This window comes from Mercenaria mercenaria, chromosome 6 (assembly GCF_021730395.1).
Source record: "Mercenaria mercenaria strain notata chromosome 6, MADL_Memer_1, whole genome shotgun sequence".
NCBI classification, from domain to species: Eukaryota; Metazoa; Mollusca; class Bivalvia; order Venerida; family Veneridae; genus Mercenaria; species Mercenaria mercenaria.
The window spans coordinates 72,814,659-72,836,538 of record NC_069366.1 but is presented as its reverse complement, the minus strand read 5'-3'; the positions used below and the strand labels follow the sequence as shown (position 1 = coordinate 72,836,538).

Genomic DNA, 21,880 nt, shown 5'->3' with positions numbered 1-21,880 from the left:
GCGACGTGGTAGAGTGTCCGCCTTAGGTGTGAGAGGTCCCGGGTTCGATTCCCGGTCAGGCCTGAAGTATTTTCAGCCTGTTACATATTCTTCAATTTAACTGGCACGTATTTTAAAGTACTGATACGTTATGTATTAATAATGGAAAGGTTCATTATCTAAAGCGTAGTCTGGTTGCGACAGGAGAGTTAATCGTCACATCAGTAATCGGTGTTGCAACAGTCAAGTTAAGGGGTTACGACAGGAGAGTTTCTGGCCTCAAAAGTGATGACAGAAGGAACAGTATAATATATGGATCATCGTTCACCTAGTCAAAAGAGTATATCGAAGTAAAAACCGTTTGTTATCATAATATCAACGAATAATTTTACTGTCATAGATAGAATTTTTTTTAATGTGTTCGATAAACTAAATCAGCTTAATGCATGAACACTCTGTCGGTATGTTAAGTTTAAAGACCTTTATTGCATATGAGATGAAACAATGTTCAATTTTATGTCTCTGAGATACATGAATTAAACATGGTATTTATATGTGTATGTTAATAGTCTCTACATCCCAGAATTCCAGCATGTAAAAGAAACAGACTGAAATGTTTGAACAACCCTTCTGTAATAATATAGCTGTTCTTCACTGCGAGAGGGCGCTTACATTAATTACACCGACCCATCAGCTGAGAATATGAGGTAAGCTTTTTATTGATTCTCATTTTATTTTTCATCGTTTTCAGTATAAACCTTAATGTAAATAGTTCGTGTGTTGTAAATATTTTTTAATTTAACCGGCAGGTATTTTAAAGTACTGATACCTTATGTATTAATAATGGAAAGGCTCATTATCGGTAACGAGAATAAAGCCTAATATAGAAATTTGTATTAGTTCTTTGTTCACGGGCACGTAACATTCACGCTTTGAATGATACTGAATATGGTACGCACTGCATAAATTAAACTGAATAATATTATTGGCGGGTGTTTTACTTGTATAGTTATTATAGATTACCCACCACCTAGAGTATGAGATATATATATATATTTTATATATATATATTTTTAAGTTGTGTATGTAGCCAGTCTATAACCTGTGCCTTTATAAAATAGACAGGTGTTGTCTCTATTATCTTAAATCGTGTAAAAAATCAAAAAAATCTATACCAGTGTACTGGCTAGTCTAAATTTTAACGATGAGTCATTGCGTAACACCGTTTTACGACTCTGGTAGTATTCGAATTAAAAAAAAAAAAAAAAGAGAGAAAGAAGTTTAATAACGCGCATCGGTCAAGAGTAACAAATTTAAAAGAAGAACGCGATTAACGGGGCACGGAACAGGATAAAACATTTATTACTAAGTCTTAAATGACATTGAATATCGGAAGGCGCATATTACACGTTGGCGATACCTTGGGTATGCAGGGGTGCAAAATTTATATTTGTTTCATGATAACTTTGTTAATACTTAACCAATTTAAACGAAATAAGGACGAGTGCCCGCTCATAAGAAAACTACAGCTTCGATGGTTGGGCTTGGGCACACGAGTTTCGTATTATTATTTTTTTTTTTTTGAAAAGTGCAAACAGATTTCTTTCATCAGAATGCGCCGTTGCACTTTTCACACAAAATATGAAACCCAGATGACCAAGCCCTACAATCGAGGTTGTAGTTTTCGTATGGGCGGGCACTCGTCTTTATTTCATTTAAATTGGTTAAGTATCAATAATGTTACCATGAAAAAAGGTTAAATTTTGCACCCCTGCATACCCAAGGTATCGCCACAGTGTATTAAATAGAGGATATTTAGGAGTTTTGTTACCCAAAACTAATTTTTTTTAGTAATTTATCACCGCAAGAGAAATCGAAAGTAAACTTGTTCCCCTATTGCGTACCTCGCTTAGGTAAGCTGAAAAATGTAGCATGAAAATAATGTCTATGCAAGCAACAATGTGCAAATTAAAGTGAAAAATCACTATTCAATAATATATGTAAGTATATACCTAGTACTTAAATTTTCCCAAATAAAATAAATCAACAGTTCTCCCAACCTGCAAATGTTCAACTGACTTCAACATGCTTTTTTTGCTTTAAGTTTTATTAAACTTAATCGAGTAATTAGAATTGCTTGGGGTCACTAGTGATTCATAGTCCAACTAATTATATGCAGGTCGAGATATTGTACTCTTCACCCGCAGAGCACAGATCTACGGTTCTCGGGGTTATGAGTTCGATCCTTGGGCGGGGCGTATTTTCTCCGTAACGATTTGATAAATTACATAGTTCCTGATGTTATTCATTCCCCACCTTTGATTCATGTGGGGAAGTTGGCAGTTACTTGTGGAGAACAAGGTTGTTATGGTACAGAATCCAGGAACATTGGTTAGGTTAACTGCCCGACGTTGCATAACTGAAATTATACTGTTGAAAATTGGCATTAAACCCAGAACAAACAAACAAAATTGTACTTGTGGGTTACTTATTGGGGATTCTGACTCAACACGAAATTATTTCAGAATCAGAACAGGACGTAAAATCATTTTGGCCTTCTGATATCTATTGATCACTTAGTTGAAATATTTGCAAATGAATTATCCAAATCTTCTGTCTGTACATCCTGTTTAACACTGATTTTTCTATCCACCAAACATTATTACCTCTTTTTTTGTTCTGAGTCAGTTATGTGATACGTTTTAAACCGGATTTTGTTTATTATTCATGGAAAGTATTTAGGTTTACATAGGCGTAGCAAGGATATTTTTGAAGCGGTGGTTGCGAATAACATGTGCAGGAAGGCAGAAATAAAAACAGAATCATTTTGACGTATATCTAAGAGCTTATAATGTTGATACATGAACGATTCATTTATCTATTTTTTTTTTGTAAAAGTTCATTTGATTAATTCATTCTTAGTAAGGAGGTGTTGCAAGCATGATTTAAATGTAGATGACAGAAATGTGCACCTGCTAGAATATTAAATCAGTTGGTTGAAGAAACCCCTAATTATCGTATTGTATGTTTAAAATTTTAGACCAGGAATACCTCTCCTTAATTAGTAAATACTTTTTGCATAATGAAATTTTCACGAACGTGAAAATGTTCGCGAATGTTTTCAGTTATGATAAACACTGGTTCTTAACTAGCTTCAGGAAGACATTTTTATCATTATCAATGTTAGTTTTCTTCTGTTGAAACATTAATATTTATACTATAAAGTGCAATATAAAACTGTCAGTAACTTTTCAGACATAAACAGCCTTATAATACATCTACATCAGCAGTTTCATTTGAAAGTATCAAACCAAAGTGATAGGATTCTGAATTGATAGTGCTGAAATTAGATCCACACATTCATTAAAGATGTGATGAAACGATAAGATCAGAAGAAAGGGACAAAGAAATTCAGCGATATAAAATCTTAAGCAATGTGACTGTCCGTGTAGATTTATTTTTTGAAATATCAAAGATAATTTATTATAAAAATGTTATTACTGACATTGTAAAAAAAAATATCAATATATACTTTAACGTACTGAGGGGCTTCTGTAAATTGCAGGTGACGTATTGGCCAAGATTTATGAATATCATGGAACAAACGACGGGGGATGATATGGAAAACTTTGCAGGTAATATTTGAAATGCTTTGGATTAGTGAATGTTTTATTTTGACGTTTTATTCGCTTTCTTTTGTAATATGAACTTAATAAGATGGCATCTGACAATTCAGACTTAAAACTTTTGGTTAATTGTTTTCGGTAACTTGACATTTAATTTTTTTCAGACCACAACGAATATCAGTTGCTATGTGAGAGTAAAATTCAAGAACAATGTATACAAGGCGAAATATTTTCTGACAGGCCTGTCAGCGACAACACAACAGAAAATATGCGAGTGCCTGAAAATATTGAACATATCGAAACTACCTCATGCGAAACGTTCGATAACTCAGACACCGGAAGTTGGAGTAGTGATACACCACTTCTTCCCGGTAAAATCTTGGATTGTGAAAATACAACCAGAGATTTCCATGACGCTCCAGACAGTTCAGAAATAGACAAAGTCGTTGAAGCTAAACTAAACACAGTAAATGGTGAGCACATAGATAAACACGTATCCTTGGATATGGATCAGACGTCAATAGCTGTCCCAGAGAACAACGATGGGCATACCTTTGGATCAGGTATCAGTATTGCCTATTCCATCATACGTGATGTTGAAAGGGTGAAAACCAATCCAGTTCATGTATTTGGAAGTGGTTGGGAATTTGGAAGTGTTTGCAGTATCAATCTTCACGGGTCCGGCGATATTTTCAGGAGTAGAACAAACACAACTGACCATCACGGATTCCATAATTCACCGTCAGCTGGACGAGACACTTTGTTGTCGCGGGTTTTTAAGGACAAGATAGGCAGTATGCAGTTTGATAAAAACGTAGATAAGGAATCTGTCAAGTTTACCACTTTAGAAACGAACGATATACCCATGGGCGTAAGTTCCCCTGTGAAAACAAAAAATCTAAAGAACCTGTTGATCCTGAGTACAAGTTTAACATTTTTACATATAGCAGTGTTTGGACTTCGAAACCTTCAGAGTAGCATCAACAGTGAAAATGGACTTGGGGTTTTCTCGTTGGCTACATTATGTGGTGCATTTATGTTCGGAAGCTTGGCCAGTCCATTTATTGTTCGGAAATACGGACCAAAAATTTGCGTTAGTATATCATGCTTCGGCCATCTGGTTTATATAATTGCAAATAACTTCCCTAGTTTCTATGTTATCATCCCTGCCTCGGTTGTACACGGGTTAAGTAATGCTTTGCTATGGAATGCCTTGTGCACGTATATCACGGAAATCGGATTGGACGAAGCTATTCTTAAAAGTAAGGTTCCCAGCAATGTGCTAAGTCGCTACTTTGGCATATTCTTCCTTGCTCTTCAGATGTCCATGGTACTTGGGAATCTAATTTCGTCCCTGATCCTTTCTCAGGCTGACAACAGAATCAAAAGTAATGGAAACAAAATAGCACTATCTGACACTATGGATAGCTCAACGACTTCTGTATACAGCTTGGTCGCCAATGTTACCGGGACCGAAATCTTTCAGATAGGCATGGACGAATCAAAGTGTGGAGCAAGTCATTGCGATGTATCAACAGGTGAAAAGGCAAAGCCAAGTGTAGATGATTTAGACAAACTATTTTTACTGGGAACTTATTCTAGCTGTGCAATCATATCGATTCTAGTCATTCAGTGCTTTTTGGACCAACTTCCTAACTACTCTCCTTCCTCCTCTACGTTGAAAGATATCATAAAACAGGCTGGTTCCGTGTTAGCCATGGTGATCGACCGGAAGTTCTGCTTCATTGTGATGCTTTGTCTTTACACTGTCTTCAGCAATGGTTTCGTCGTCGCAGATGTGTTAAAGGTAAATTGTTGAAGTCATAGAAAATTGATATATACAGTTTGTTGAATGGTTTTGATTTTAATAGCATTCGAAATTTCGAAACAATTTAAAAAGACCGGTGAAATGACTTTAGCCATTTGTAGCGTAGCACAACACAAACACGAGTCTGAACGTTTTTGATGTTTATTTACACAGTAGAATATTTCGTACATAACTTTCATAATTCATTTTGTAACTTCTTAAGTCTTAACAAATGTCATATCTAAAGCCTAACTTAATCTTAATATCTACGAGACCCATTTCCTAGGTCTCAGTCCAGCCGGACCCCTAAGCCCTTCTGACTCGAGGTATCTAAAACATCAATATATAGTAATTCTCTAAGATCAGTTGACAATTTGACGTGTAAAACGTGTGGGTTTGATATAATAAACAATTACATAAATGCATCAACAATATATCAACTTGACAGGTGTGTAGCTGGTGTACTGTCTAACCTAACTGATTATTTTATACTCGTTACCCACCGAAAGAAAAAATTTGAATTGCAAATTTAAATTTTTCAGACTTGAAGTACTATCTATCACCTTACAATATGACATGTAGAATGATATTTAATATGATCAAGAACATTTGAATACAATCTGGAGTAATGATATTAAAAAACAGTGTTAAAGAAAAAATCTTAAGTCATTTATGCAATTAATGTAAACAAGAACAAAGGAGAATAGAATTTTAAACTTAACAATTTTCACAATTCATAGAAAGTCTTTTTTATTGTATATCGGCCTTTGTAGTGGCACTTCTCCTTTCTTCCTCCAAGACTTTTTCTTTAACCCGTGTTACATCCATATTTCACAAAACCAATATCTGTAAATAAAGCAAAACACAGGTGAGCATCTTTTAGAATATATGCTATATAAGAGTTAGGAAAAAGATAACAATTTCGTTTAATAACATTGATAAATTGCCTGTAATTATTGTCGCGTGTATAGAAATTTATCATGATATTTAAATTTCACTTATTTATACAAAGATTTTATTCAGCATATTTATCTTACTTTCGAAATATTTTGATATTTGACTACAGATCTTAAATAAATAGTAAAATCGATATGTAATGACCAAAATGTATGAATCTGTAATTTCATTAAAATATTATGCAAATTGTGGTGCCAGGAGCTTTTCTCCCGAATTTGACAGTGGCATATTTTCATATCGGCCAGCATTCGAACACTATTCCGATGGTTAGACACACTGTAAGAACATACCTGCGCATGCAAATGGTGTAGAAATGAATTACACCTATTCCCATACATCAAAGAATTATGAAAAACACAGTAAAAAGTTAAAACACGACTACTTTTGAAAGTGGTGGCGCTATCACTCAAGTGGTGGCGCTATACAGTAGTGGTGGCGCTGTTGTATATGATTAGTGGCTGATATATTCAATTTTAATATATGAAAATGTCTGTCTACAAGCCACGGAAATTTCTACAATAATCGATGTTATCAACCTATCCCACACTACACCAAAATTACGTTACTCAACAAAATACATGTAGTAATCTCTACATGATCGCAAAATAATCTACATGTATATGGATTAAGATTGTTTATCTAAGCTTTATTGATTAATCATATTTAATCGATTGGAACTGAAAATGTACTGTACTCGCTTTTCATAAGGAATTGTGAAAGTAAGGTCTTATATTTACAATGACATGCAAACGATGTATAAAAACAAAGGAAAGTAACTTTCAGAATCTTAATATAACAAATAAATTCTACACTATCTTCAATTATTTCCTGGACACAAATCTTTGTTTGAAATAAAAGTATTGCTACTATTTTTCTTGACCTGAATTTTAAAGTAAACTTACGTTTGTATTTAAGTAGAACATTTAAAGGTTAGAAATAATTCTACATTAACATTTAAGGTAGTTCTGCACGTTTGATAAACCGGAAGTGATGGCGTAACGTCATTTATCCGGAAAACGTAGAATAAAACCTGAATTTGGCGTACGGAAACGAAAATCATTTTATGAATTAATTGCAACCTGTGTGTAAATTTATTACACTGACGCTGTTGCTTTATTTCTAATGTCAAAATATGGTACTAAAATATATGACACGTTAAATAATTCAAAATAATGGCCTAAAATTAGCGTGAAATGTCCGGCTCATTTTAATTTCGGTCAAATATCTTAAAAATAAGCACACGGACCTATAAATTTTATTTCATCAAATTATAGACCATTTCTTTATTTACAACTTTGAGAAGTTAAATCAAAATCTACATTGTAGAAAAATTTCTATTCGCGAAAATGTTCTGAAAGTTATGATTTTCCCATAGATTCCCATTATGAAATATTGCGTGAGGTCCATATTTTTCAAATCAGTCTTGCAAAAAATCAAGCACACGACCCTATCTTTTTTATTTGCTGAATTTTCTAGGTATATTCTGAAGTTTTGAAAAATCAGAGTTTTATCAAATTCTACATTGTAGAAAAAAATTCGATCCAAACGTGCAGAACTACCTTAAACAAAGGAAAATATTACTTTGACTACAAGAGTCCCAATGGTCTGTGAGTATTTTGTTCTTTTTTTTCTTGGATAGAGAAAGTTGCGTAAATGTAAATAAACTATGATCGTGTTTTTCTTTCTTTAATAACATAATTACTTGCAGGAAAATTATTTATTAGAGAATATTGGTGTTTGTTTTGTTCCGATGCGTCAGCAGTTCGTATTATTGAATGCCGTAACAGCGCCACCACTACTGTATAGCGCCATCTCTAGAGTTATAGCGCCACCACTTTTAAAAATCCTGGTATATTTCTTCAAACCCGAGATTCTATTATTCATGGTGAGGCGTATATATTTATTTATTATTTCTACACCATTTGCATGCGCAGGTATGTTCTTACAGTGTGTCTATTCATCGAAATGTTGTTCGAATACTGGCTGATATGAAAATGTGCCACTGTCAGATTCAGGAAAAAAGCTTCTGACACCACAATTTGCATATTATTTTAATGAAATCACAGCCAACCTGTAGCAAAAGTGTTGTTACACGGAACTACATTCTCCGATTTTCGAAAAAAGTTCTATCAATAAAAATATAAGATAAAATATAAATTTTACTTACGTGCTTACATGTAGAAACGGGCGATAGCTGCACAACGGAAATGTCGATAGCTCTTTTCCTTATCACCACAATTTGGTGGTGGCGCTAGCGTTTAGTAGCCGTGAGTTCGTTCGTACTTTCTTTTCATAAGTGGTATCTGTACTTCGAATAAACCGTTATGTTACCGAAAACCTTACTTCTTTGTACCTTTTTACAAGCTATGTCCTACGTTTTACAATATTCGAAAAATAAAGATATTAGCCAAAATATGTTCCTAACAAAAAGCAAAATATGTTCTTACATAAACAATCTAATTATATAATATTTAAGAATGCATACGAAAGCTACAAAATAAACTACAAAATAAAGCACCCAGTCATATCTAAATACGAATAGACATAACACAAACAACCAACACCCATATATAACAGAATAACTGCATGATCATGATTTCTTCCATGATTATATTTACACAATGTAACCTTTCTACATGATTCAACAGAAATATTATGTCGTCCGCGAGAAAAATATAAATTTTCCGACAGAATACCCTGCTTAAAAACCATGAAAGGTAACCTAAAAGTAACAGCACGTTTGACTGTTTTTGCAACTCTTTGACAAAAAATACTACATCAGGTCTCATAAAACAAAAAGCTGTTGAACTTAAATATCCGGTACACACATGTACCTCATAATGCAATATATGCATCGATTTCACGCTACGATAGTAAGACTCCGATTAAATATTTCGGAAGACAGTATCTGTGTCTGCAGTCTAAGGAATCTTGGTCAGATACAGAAAATATCTGTGGTTTGCTGCCCAGCATGTTGTCTCATTATCACTGACAAGCTAACTGACCACAGTGAATTATGACCCAACACTGGAGGCTGATATAATGTTGAACATCTTGGTAAATTGTAATCTAAAAATCTGTAACACATTAACTTTCTATTTTTTTTTCTGGATCAAAACTTGAAACCCTTTGTCTGAAGAAAAATTAAAATGGTGATGTGTACGACTTCAGTCCAAATGCACATTTTACAATGTCAAAAGTTCAAAACTATGTAAATTAAATAATTTTAACTCTAAATATTATGCTAGCGGCAATTGCAGTGGCAATTGTATTTGCCTCTGCGACCATTGCAGATCAAGATCATGATCTACACTGCAATTCAGTCAGTTAGTTTTCAAATAATACCCCTGTAAACTATAAATGGTACTGTCAAATTTGAAAGATGGACAAGTTTATATTGTAGAAACTTAACACAAGGTACATAGTAACAGTTAAAGCTTCAAAAGATTCGAATAAAAATTTTAAGAAATCATGCTCATTAATATTCTACAGCTGAATATAGAAAAAAAATGTATTTTGTGTTGGCTAAATTTAAAACATACTTTTAATTATCATTGTTACTTATTTTTACTTTTTTGTTTTAAAAAACATGAAAAGCCATTTATTTTTGTTGTAAAAGCAAAAAATGTTTGAGGTCAGGATGTTTAAATTAATGTCGACCAGGAGACTCAAGAACACCAAATGCATTTCTTTCCCATTTGACGTTATACATGTAGTAAGACATTATAAGACATGTACATCCTTCTTATCAAATGTCAGGCTGGTCTAGATCTATGCTGATCGCAAAGCCACTATGTTGGTTTTTTCTTGGCGCGGCTCATATTTTGTTTCCTTTTCATAAAATGTTACTAATTGTTATCAATATATATTTTGTTACAGAGACTCTGCATATTATAATTAAAAACTATAACTATTTAGGGTCTTTGATTGTTAGCAATGTTTTACCTATATTTGACATTGAAAAAAACAACTTAAAATATAACAGAATTTAAAATGATAATTTAAAATTATACTTTCATTTTGACACCCTATTTTTAAGCAGCAAAATCATTTATTAGCAATAACTGTATATACAAAAGCAATCTTCAAATAAAGAAACCATGAGATAATTATTGCTAAACTGATGTATAAATCATGCCCATAGGTCTTCTTTAATATTGTTTAGCTTCTGCTGTGTGCTTGTAATTTTTATCAGCCCCACTCTATCCCTTTGATTGCTGACCACCAGCTAGCTGTCACGGTATATTAGATCAAAGGGTCTGTAGAGTAATTATAACTGTATTCCTGCTGAGGTGTTACTGCTCAGAGCTGAGCAGTTTCTTGTCAAGATTCCTTAGACTGTCTGTATAATAGTATACATCTTACAAAACAACTGGGATCACAACTTCCAGTCTCACAAACACAATATCAAGTAACTCTAAGTATCTCACAATATATTCAACCTTACTGGAATCCATATGTTCCAGCGACAGTATCAAATCATTTTTACATAATAAATATATTCTTGTGCCATATCAGGCTTCAAAATATTTCCAGCACAACAGACCAGACCAACCTTTTAATTTACTGATACCTGAAGTAACCATATGGTTAGAAAGATAACCATGTACACATTTATTCAGCAATGACAATTTAACACAACAATGCATTATCATGCATAAAACATCTTAAACACGAATTCCACGTATTTAACTAGTTTTCAGCCGTTCCTTGTATTTTCACATATATTCGTGATGAAATATTACCCATAACCTCAACAGAAACTATTTACAACTCATTTGGCGCATATCTATGACTATAACACAAGTTTCATAGGACAATCTATTTTCCTTCATTTAAACAATTTGTCAATGCAGGAATGCTCAAAACTGTTTAAATGTGGCCATAAGGGAAACAAATATCATATGGAACAAGTAAAATAAACATAATATGACAAGTAAAAGTTTCGAAAAACAAATATTTTCACATTTGCATGTTTTAACTCAGTATTTTGAGTATTTTCCTCAATGCATTGTTCCTTACTTTTTTACGTTTTTTTTTTCTATTTATTTTACTCTTTTTTTAAGAATTTTGTATATTATGAGTTAGGTTTTATCATTTTATAAATTTGAATTTCTTTTCATGTCTAACAATTGGTCAAAATAAATTTACCTTGAAATTTTGTTCAAAAATAGAAACAAAAATTTAATAAAAGAAAAAACTAGCTTGCAAAATTGCACTCGAAGATAGGTAAAATGGCAACTCACAGTTTCTCTTCTTTCGTCTTGGCAGCGTGTCGTCGTCGCAGGAGTACTTCGCTTGGCAATGTCGCAACAACCCATCTTGAAATTCGACATCGTGTCTGCGTCTCCAAAAATTGTATAAGGTTGTGTAGCGTAGCACAACACAAACACGAGTCTGAACGTGTTTGATGTTTATTTACACAGTAGAATATTTCGTACAGAACTTTCATAATTCATTTTGTAACTTCTTAAGTCTTAACAAATGTCATATCTAAAGCCTAACTTAATCTTAATATCTACGAGACCCATTTCCTAGGTCTCAGTCCAGCCGGACCCCTAAGCCCTTCTGACTCGAGGTATCTAAAACATCAATATATAGTAATTCTCTAAGATCAGTTGACAATTTGACGTGTAAAACGTGTGGGTTTGATATAATAAACAATTACATAAATGCATCAACAATATATCAACTTGACAGGTGTGTAGCTGGTGTACTGTCTAACCTAACTGATTATTTTACACATTGTAATTGGATTTTTCACAGATATTATTAACAACTGAAACAACAGTCTTTAAGTACCGTGTGGCGGCTGTTTAAAGTCTCTTCGTACTTTGAATATAATAGAATTCCGCTTAAGCCGGTTGTAGTGGATATGAGATTTACCTCTCATGTATAGAAAACCCGACCCTGCAGTTATTTTTCTTGGTTGCGTTTTATGTTTCACAGATTAATTTTTATTCGCAGGCTTTCATAACCTGTCCGCTTGGCGTCAGAATGGTTGGCTATTCAATGATCTGGTTTGGACTATGTGGCTCCATCAGCTCCTACATGTTTGGGAAACTGGCCAAATATACTGGCAACATGGCAGCCTTTATTACTGGTAAGTAATACGAAGTTCCTATTCATTGTGTTATCATTATGTATCTGGAATATTTAAGCGGTATTAGTTGACTTTAGAACAGAACATTTATGAACAAACGGGAGTTAATTGATAATCTATATACGAATACTTGCAAGTGGTGCAATTTGATGTTGATCGATAGAGTTAGACATATCATTGATCTTGTAAATAATTTAACATGTCTATTTTCTCCACAGTGCCACCAGACGAGGCAAGGTCATTTCCAGATTGACAGCATGTTAATTTTAGTCACTTTGATTTCAGTGGTTTAAATTAAGTAACAAAGTTACAGTTACTACATCTTCAAATGTCCAAAATATCAGCGATCAACTACTGGTGACCAATGGGCGAGGATATGAGTTTGTGATGAGTTTGTGCACTCATAGTAGTGTTTGCACCCTTAAGAAGGATCATAGGTTTACCTATGATGAGGGGAGGTCACTCTTTATGAGTGTCAGTTTCTATTTCAAGGTATGATATTTCTATTTGAAATGGTATGATAAACGACGTACCATACGTATTACACCTGTCTATAGCGGTACAGGACTGAGGGGTCTAAGATCTTCACCCACTGGCAATGGTGCCCACAGTAATATTTTTTTATCTTGTTTTTAGTGTTATCTCTAAACTTTATTCAGTACGCACCAAACACTTCATGCACACAGTAATTAAAATTATATGAAGATCTTAAATAGAACCATGGCATACTTGATACTACTGAAGTTAGTTTTCCAAAACGTAAAAACGAGAGAACAACGAAATTGGAGATTTCGTGTCGTGTACATCTAGTGACTTATTTTCATTGTAAAGATTATATCTTAAATAAGATATCAGATTAATATCTGTGTTTGTCAAAGGTAAGTTTCAGGTATTTCTTGAATTTAAATTCGTTTTGCAGAAAGGACAAGGGCTAGCAGTTACCGACAAGATCATACATAGTTCTGGTATAAAGGCGTTGGTAAGTGGAATCCAATCCAAATACTGCGACCGGTTATTCATTAATCTCAAACTTTATTGTTATATACGAAATTATTCACACGTCTTGTTTATTTATGTTTTAGCTTCCGTGTTGAATGTGACATCACTAGCGCTGATGACCTCCTGGAAGCCATCCCTCGAAGATCAGTACTTGCTGTTTGCTTTTATTGGGGCTTGGGGATTTGCTGATGGTATTTGGCAATCCCAAATTAATAGTAAGTTAAATACAGTGTTTTAGTTTATTTTGAGGGTCTGCTGATGGTACTTGACAATCCCAAATTAACAGTTAGTAAAAAGTAGTGTTTTAATTTAGTGGTTCTTGATCTGCTGATGGTATATGGCAATCCCAAATTAACAGTAAGTTAAAAGTAGTGTTTTATTTTAGTGGTTCTTGATCTGCTGATGGTATATGGTAATCCCAAATTAACAGTAAGTGAAAAGTAGTGTTTTATTTTAGTGGTTCTTGAGGGTCTGCTGATGGTATATGGTAATCCCAAATTAACAGTAAGTGAAAAGTAGTGTTTTATTTTAGTGGTTCTTGAGGGTCTGCTGATGGTATATGGTAATCCCAAATTAACAGTAAGTGAAAAGTAGTGTTTTATTTTAGTGGTTTTGAGGGTCTGCTGATGGTATATGCAATCCCAAATTAACAGTAAGTAAAAAGTAGTGTTTTATTTTAGTGGTTCTTGAGGGTCTGCTGATGTATATGGTATCCCAAATTAACAGTAAGTGAAAAGTATGTTTTATTTTAGTGGTTCTTGAGGGTCTGCTGATGGTAATGGTAATCCCAAATTAACAGTAAGTGAAAAGTAGTGTTTTATTTTAGTGGTTTTGAGGGTCTGCTGATGGTATATTGCAATCCCAAATTAACAGTAAGTGAAAAGTAGTGTTTTATTTTAGTGGTTTTGAGGGTCTGCTGATGGTATATTGCAATCCCAAATTAACAGTAAGTGAAAAGTAGTGTTTTATTTTAGTGGTTCTTGAGGGTCTGCTGATGGTATATGGCAATCCCAAATTAACAGTAAGTAAAAAGTAGTGTTTTATTTTAGTGGTTTTGAGGGTCTGCTGATGGTATATTGCAATCCCAAATTAACAGTAACTAAAAAGTAGTGTTTTATTTTAGTGGTTTTTGAGGGTCTGCTGATGGTATATGGCAATCCCAAATTAACAGTAAGTAAAAAGTAGTGTTTTATTTTAGTGGTTTTGAGGGTCTGCTGATGGTATATTGCAATCCCAAATTAACAGTAACTAAAAAGTAGTGTTTTATTTTAGTGGTTTTTGAGGGTCTGCTGATGGTATATGGCAATCCCAAATTAATAGTAAGTTAAATACAGTGTTTTAGTTTAAGTTGTTGTGCTGTTTGATGACGACATTTGGTAAATGATTCAGTTCCATCATAATCTATCATCTTGCTCCACATATTACGTTTTATCAAAACAGCTAAAAGATACATCATCTTGTATGAAATTTGAAGCTGTGATCATAGTGTGTGTGAAATAGGTCTGTGATGTAGTTAGATACGTCTTGTTAAACGAATATGGTTTTCTGTTCTCTGTTGTTCCGGTTCGTAGTTTATACTAACTTGTTTTAGCTCGATTGTGATGAAAGCTTCAAGCTTATTGGAACCACTCTCGAGTCCACTTCATGGAAAAACCAGTACTGGTGTCATATGAAAAGTCATGGTCATGACCCCAGTGGGGCTCGAACCCACGACTCCCTGATTGAGCGGCCGACACCTTATCTACTAGACCACCGCTCCCCTTTTCCTTCCGGTTCTAGGAATGCAGAAAAGGTTTCTAAGTAATCATCATTATGTAATTACTTTTGCTTTGATACCATGACAAAATCAATAACTAATGTACTATGTTTATGTTTTTGTCTGAATATTTCAGGTTTGATATCGTCAATGTTTGCGGACCGTTACGAAACAGCATTCGGATGTTGTCGGGTGTTACAGGGACTGGCTGGTATCATTGTGTTTACAATGTCAAACATGATGTGTATGATGTCCAAGATTATTTTTACGACAGCTACGTGTTTATTGTCTGTTGTGTTGTATGTCGTCATGGAGATTGTTGGATATAGAGACAGAGATATCTGTTAAGTAAGAAACTAGGGTACGCGTATTTTCATAGTCATGGCAACGCCTTCTGATTGCTTTGTTTCCCTCACAACTAACTCTCACCTAGATATGTATCGTGATATATACTTTTTGCGATATTTTGAATGTATTTTTGGAATTTCATGACTTACTTTTTACCATCATAATTCTTTTATTTTACATGAACACGTCTGAAGCGTAACGTCAAATTGATTGATAATTAAGATGTGTTTTTATTAATTAGTAATTGTAAGGAAATACTAAAACAAACATTGATTCTGAAAGTTATAATATGAAATCTCTATTATATGGTGCTTTCAAAGATAATTATGAACAGTTATAGATGTGAACAATTAGGAACTAACCAACCAAAAATCTTAAGACTATTTGACTGAACATTGATACGATTCAAGCCTGATAATGGTTTTTACCAGGTAACTGAAAGTAGAACAGTCTGTTATGTGTATAGAAATTCTCTCTAAAACATTAGAAATGTGAATAGGAAAGAAGGTATTTTTCTATATTTTATATCAGCTTCATTATATATCGACTTAAATATGATTGCTATTTATATACATTACTACCATGTTTTAAATTGTTTTAAATGATGTCATGAATATTCATCTGGAGGTATACTCCTTTCATGAAACGGTCTTTATTGTCCATCATTGTCCGCCTTTTTATCATGTAGTTACAGTATCTTTTTGACTACCAGACGAAACACTGCATAAACAGTGTGTACCTGTGTGATCTATAAATATTTTTTAGATCTCATTTTATTTCTTTATATTTTGTATAGTATGTGAACAAGGATATTTGTGTTTTGTTTTCCTGTTTTCGTTCGGAAAATACTGAATCGTTTGCAAGAAAATACAGATATAATAGTGCGAATATAGTTCAATAATATGTCGGAAGTGTGTAACAAAGTGTAACGTTGTACGTGTAGATATTCAGTTTATAAAGTTTCTACTATAAAAACAAAGTGCTATATGTTGTCAAAAAGATTTAATATTTCCAGCTTTGACAATATTACTGTACAGTATATGTAGAAGTCGATGAACTGATGATTCGTTTTTCAAGGATTGTTTCTACTTGATTATTGTTAAAGTCTTAATATATATAATACACGTGTGTGTGTGTGTGTGTTTCCCACAAAGGTCGGTTAGTATGATAATGACTGTGGAGATACAGCCAATTTCTTTTGATATTTGACCGTTATGCACATAGATTATTGAAAAATTTTCAAATATGAATATCATTCGGACCATAACTCAGCTCTGATTGACGTATGTTGTACCTGACAGTTTGTTGGACCCTTGTGACTAATGCAGAGGACGAAAACATTCCCAGTTAGATTTTTGAATGTTTCATCACTTTCATCTATTTTACCTAATAGTTTCTTATTTCTACCGTTTAACTTATCTTCTCATCTTTCTTTTTATTAGATATTTAAGACAGCGTCTTGTAAAGCGCAGTCAATGTTAGTGAATGTTGATTGTAATACTTGTTACTATAGTGAATATTGACGGTTCACTCTTATCTTTGAGATTTTTTTTCTAAACAATATTTAAAAGTGTTTACAAACTCTCTTTTGAGTTACCAAGTAAATTCGTGGTACCTGTCTCATTTTGGGTATTAAATGTAATGCAACAGCTTGTATGCTGTAATTTGTGAGTGAAAGATAATTTTATGTATTTTTAAAGGTTCGTTTTAGTTCATGACAATTCTGTTATATTTGCACCCTATCTATTTTTATTACATGAATTCTCTTGACAGATGATACGTGATCATACAGGATTATTATGAATAATTTGACATAAAAAGGTATGTGTATATATATATATACCTTTCAAATACTTTGGTGACAAATGTTCCAGAATACACACCGAATTGCGACCGTATCCACCGAGTGTAACCTCTTCCATTTTGAATAATTCAGAATTGAAGGTGCACATTGTCCGTGTTTCTGCTTTGCATGTCCAGTTTTCGGGAAATGTTTAACCTTTACCCTGCTAAATTTCTAAAATGAACTGGCCCATCATTCAAATTGAGCTGTACCACTTATTATTCAAAGGGGTGTTCCTGAAAATTTACTGACTGAATAGCAAACAGTGCAGACCATGATCAGCAGGCTGACCTTGATCTGCACTGGTCGCAAAGGCAAAAATCACTTGCCGCCAGCAGGCTAAATGTTATACAACTATTGTTGCAGGTTATAATTTGTAAAGTGTCCTGATGGAACGTTATTCAGGAAATAGTGAATAGCATCTATATTGAAATGTACATACATACATAATATAAATTAGATAACTCTATTTATCTTTAAATGTACTTTACAATTATGTCTGGGTACATGTTAAAATAAATATGTTTATAGGTACGATGCTTTACAGACTTAGGAAAAATGTGGATGAGCATGTACTCTTTATTGAGTATAATGGATATATAATGTTTGTTTTAACAAACGGAAATTATTGTTTCGCTTCTTTAGTTTTATAAAGATATAAGATATGTGTATTTGTTGGTGCATTGAACATATTAGCATAATACATTGATGTTAAATATAATTATGTAATAGAGCCCGCCCGCTTAGCTCAGTAGGTAAGAGCGTAGGTCTACGGATCGCGGGGTCGCGAGTTCGATCCTCGGGCGGGGCGTATGTTCTCCGTGACTATTTGATAAACGACATTGTGTCTGAAATCATTAGTCCTCCACCTCTGATAATTCATGTGGGGAAGTTGGCAGTTACTTGCGGAGAACAGGTTTGTACTGGTACAGAATCCAGGAACACTGGTTAGGTTAACTGCCCGCCGTTACATGACTGAAATACTGTTGAAAAACGGCGTTAAACCCAAATCAAAACAAAAAAACAAAATAATTATGTAATACCTTATATCGTTTCTTTAAACGGTATGATTGAATGTTTATTTGACACAACACATTGTTGAGATACAATATATATTGTACATTTATTTTGTGCAAAAGATAAATAAATTGTCTTATTCTGTGGAAAAATGTTGTTCTGATACTGAAAAAGTAAGATAAGCTGATAAAGAGGAAGGATATGGTGTTGTATAAAATGTGAAAATAAAGGAAAGGATTTATTTATTTTGCCTCACGGTATTCCTATTACAAACGGTTGATCTGGTAGTAGGCCCGTCTGTCTGTCGACATACCATTTTGTTTCTAGTCAATAAAAACAACACCTTGAACATTTTTACCAAACACGTCAACAAACGATCAACCATCTTGGGATAATCCTGACAATCTATGACACACAGTATGTTTTTGTCAGGATAAATTAAGAATTGTGGAGCCGATCTTTATGCATTCAACATGGGAGTTACTGTCGTCAGGGTGAAGAAACAATTGACCAATGAGGAGCCGAAAAACGGACTTTTTCAGTTTTAGTACCGCTCCTCATACGCAAACGATACGTAAATTGACTCCGTATACGACGGAGGAAAATTTGATTTAGAAAAAGGTCGTGGAATTATTTTTAGTATGCATTGTTTATACCTACGTTTAATAAAGGTTGTGTTCTAATGTCGAGTGCATCTGTAAAACAGTGATTATCGGTCTAGTTTGTATTTCTTCTTCATAGATCAACTTTTTAATTTTCCACAGTAATTCAACTGTTGACTGACAGACAAGGTCGTTTCCTCCGAAGTGCAAAATAAGAAACTTTGGAGGCTCTCTGAATACTTACAAATGTTTAATAGTGTCTTTTACGTGATAGATTTTCATTCCACTAAACGATTCCCATAAGACTATTACCAGACAAACCTAGGTTTGTGCCATCAGGACTTACACAGGCTCTATTATAGACTCCCTTTGTTATAGATGAGCCAACAATCCAAGTTGTAGTACTGGTTTCATCTGAAAAAAGAAAAAAAAAAAAAAACGATATAGGTTATGCAAACTGTTGAATTCTAAAATATGGTATTTTTCTAATGATTCGGTATATATAAGGCTTGCAGATTCATCGATCCGTACTGTATAAATGATTTACACGGCAAGGAGTATAATTTTCACTTCATTATAAAATCAACATATCAGTAAAAAAAACTTTTTCTTTAAATTATAATTATATATCTTTTTTAGATCTTTATGATTATAAATCTTCTGCACTACAATAACTATATCCATTTATTGCATTTTGAGCTTCTCTCGGAAAACATTTTACACGGTAATCTGTTTCGTATAAATCTGTTCATCTGATAGTACGCTGTCTTGGTAACTATTATGGGGTATATGTAAGAGCAAAAAACAGTTGTCAGCATTCACAAAAGCTGAAACAACTAATTCTTCTCGTTTTGAAAATTGTGTTTATGACCTATAAACGATGTTAAAACACGGGGCTAGAGAGAAGTTCTAAATAATTAAAGGCGGATCACCGCCCCTTCACATAAAGGAATTTTGGTAGATCCTTTAAAAATCATTTCATACAACAACTTTAGTATCATGCGGCCTTTTTATATTACTGTCATAACGTTCTTACAGAAATTCTCCTAAAACAGACACAGGATAGATCCGTCAACGGAATCGGAACTTATCGGGTATAACTTTTGTATGCATATGAGCGCCATCGGCCACGGTACTTAATATCGTTGATCGGACAACCGGCATAAAACACAAGACGGACCAAATCAACCGTTTGTAGTAGGAAGACCGTGAACCCTTTCCTTTAGTCAAGAGCGATGCAATGCAAACAGTTTCTTTTGACTAACATATGGGCATTTAAGTTAGTCCGCCCCTAAATCTAAATATCACTCTGTGTGGCATAAAAATGCATTCCTGCACACTTAACTATCAGTGTATGACTATACACACTAGCTGAAGTACGTTGTCACAATGTATATGTTAGACGTCACCAAAACTATATTAAAACATTCATGCGCGGATCCAGCTTATTTTCTCAGAGGGGGTCCGACACGACCCCCCCCCCCCCGCCCCTCCGGAAAATTTTGAAATTTAGCCTTCATATTCTGCATTCTGGGGCATTTTAGGATTTAAGGAGCATTTAAGAACACCTTTCCTCTGCAATTTTATATACAATATACACCTTATTTTCACAGTTTTATGTGCTAACCTGTTAAATTTGGTTTCCGTCAAGGTAGAATTCTTAGTTTCTTTTAGATAATTAATATAAATATGAATTATGTCGGGGTCGTATGAAGCAACAGCCCCATATACTTTGAATGCGGTCCTAATATTGCATTCTTCGAAAAAAAAGAGATTTTCTTTCCTTCTCTTCTTTCCTTTTATAAGGATTTTCTAGAGGGGGTATTTTGTAAATTCCACCAAGAAGAATTTTGTATTTCCATAGCGAATACTTTTATTGCGAACCTAAAGAGATAGTCTTACCAAATGAAAATGTCAAAAGAGAGTTCCAGGTATCATAATTAAAAGTAGCTAATCTTCCAATCCAGCTAATTTTAAGACTTAAGATACAAACTTTAATATATATATCATTCTCAATCCTCCAGATTCTTTGTTTTTGACAGCGTTTACTCTTTTTATTTTTGTCTGGTCCGTTGTTCCATAAAAGGTTATAGGCAAAAGTTTCATTAATACAAGGGATGGGGTGATATAAGTAAGGGTAAGTTTCCTTTTTGGCCATACACTGAGTATATTATTACACTTCAGCAAAAGTTGAGAAGCATTTTAATTCCAAGTATCATATACATTTGCAGAAACAACGGACACCAAGTATTTCAGTTGGTTCTTGACTCCAATCTAATGGTTTATCAGTGCATAACTTAAGTGGAGAGTTCCTTATTGAACCTATCCAGTAGGCTCTTGCTTTATTTATTTTTATTCTTAAGCTTGGCAGTTTATAAAAAATATCAAGTACTAGTATTATCAAACAGTTTCTTACTGATTTCTTCGGTCTAGTTTAAAAATCTGAGTATTTAAAAAATGATCTTACCATGAGAATGAAAAGATATTGCTCTTTCTTAAAAGAACTATTACTAACATGCTTTTAATAAATGTTCAGTCCGAATGTCTAAAATGAGTTTCCGAAGACGCCTATAGTGAGGCAAACAAAACCTCTCCAGACGAAACGCCTGAAGACGCCTATTATGAGATAGACAAAACTTCCGAATTGAAAGTCGCGAGAGGCCCAAATTTTAAGGGCCTACCATGGCATATATGAAACGGTCATGGTGGGGAAACGGACACCGGCTATAGTCCAGACAGCTGTTATAATTACATTCTTGTAAACTGTACACAACAATATATAAATTGCACACAACAACTTAAAGGGACTAATCCACACATTTTATGCGAAAAGATTATAATTT

At 33.8% G+C, this 21,880-nt stretch overlaps 1 protein-coding gene and 1 long non-coding RNA gene across 4 annotated transcripts; one reads left to right on the top strand and one right to left on the bottom strand.

Moving 5' to 3' along the window:
- The first annotated feature begins 668 nt into the window (after nucleotides 1–668).
- On the top strand, nucleotides 669–18,085 carry LOC123548617 (protein unc-93 homolog A-like). 3 transcript variants are annotated; one of them, XM_045336046.2, is made up of 6 exons: nucleotides 669–686; nucleotides 3,545–3,614; nucleotides 3,770–5,412; nucleotides 12,337–12,472; nucleotides 13,555–13,686; nucleotides 15,364–18,085. In XM_045336046.2, the coding sequence occupies exons 2-6, from the start codon at nucleotides 3,566–3,568 to the stop codon at nucleotides 15,573–15,575; spliced, it is 2,172 nt and encodes a 723-aa protein (XP_045191981.2). In that variant the 5' UTR covers nucleotides 669–686; nucleotides 3,545–3,565; the 3' UTR covers nucleotides 15,576–18,085. The 3 variants fall into 3 exon arrangements, with proteins under 3 accessions (XP_045191981.2, XP_045191980.2, XP_045191982.2); XM_045336045.2 differs by lacking the exon at nucleotides 669–686 and adding an exon at nucleotides 901–930; XM_045336047.2 differs by lacking the exons at nucleotides 669–686; nucleotides 15,364–18,085 and adding an exon at nucleotides 901–930 and having other exon boundaries at nucleotides 12,758–13,584.
- On the bottom strand, nucleotides 5,559–8,774 carry LOC128557837 (uncharacterized). The gene is made up of 2 exons (XR_008371432.1): nucleotides 8,537–8,774; nucleotides 5,559–6,258 (listed from the first exon to the last, which is right to left on the bottom strand). It is a non-coding gene; the product is annotated as an uncharacterized LOC128557837 (long non-coding RNA).
- Nucleotides 18,086–21,880: the final 3,795 nt, after the last annotated feature.

Excerpts from the sequence above, each read along its gene's own strand:
- LOC123548617 (XM_045336045.2), top strand. Across the intron at positions 3,615-3,769 it reads TGATATGGAAAACTTTGCAG|ACCACAACGAATATCAGTTG; the intron begins GTAATATTTGAA and ends AATTTTTTTCAG. Across the intron at positions 5,413-12,336 it reads TCGTCGCAGATGTGTTAAAG|GCTTTCATAACCTGTCCGCT; the intron begins GTAAATTGTTGA and ends TTTTATTCGCAG.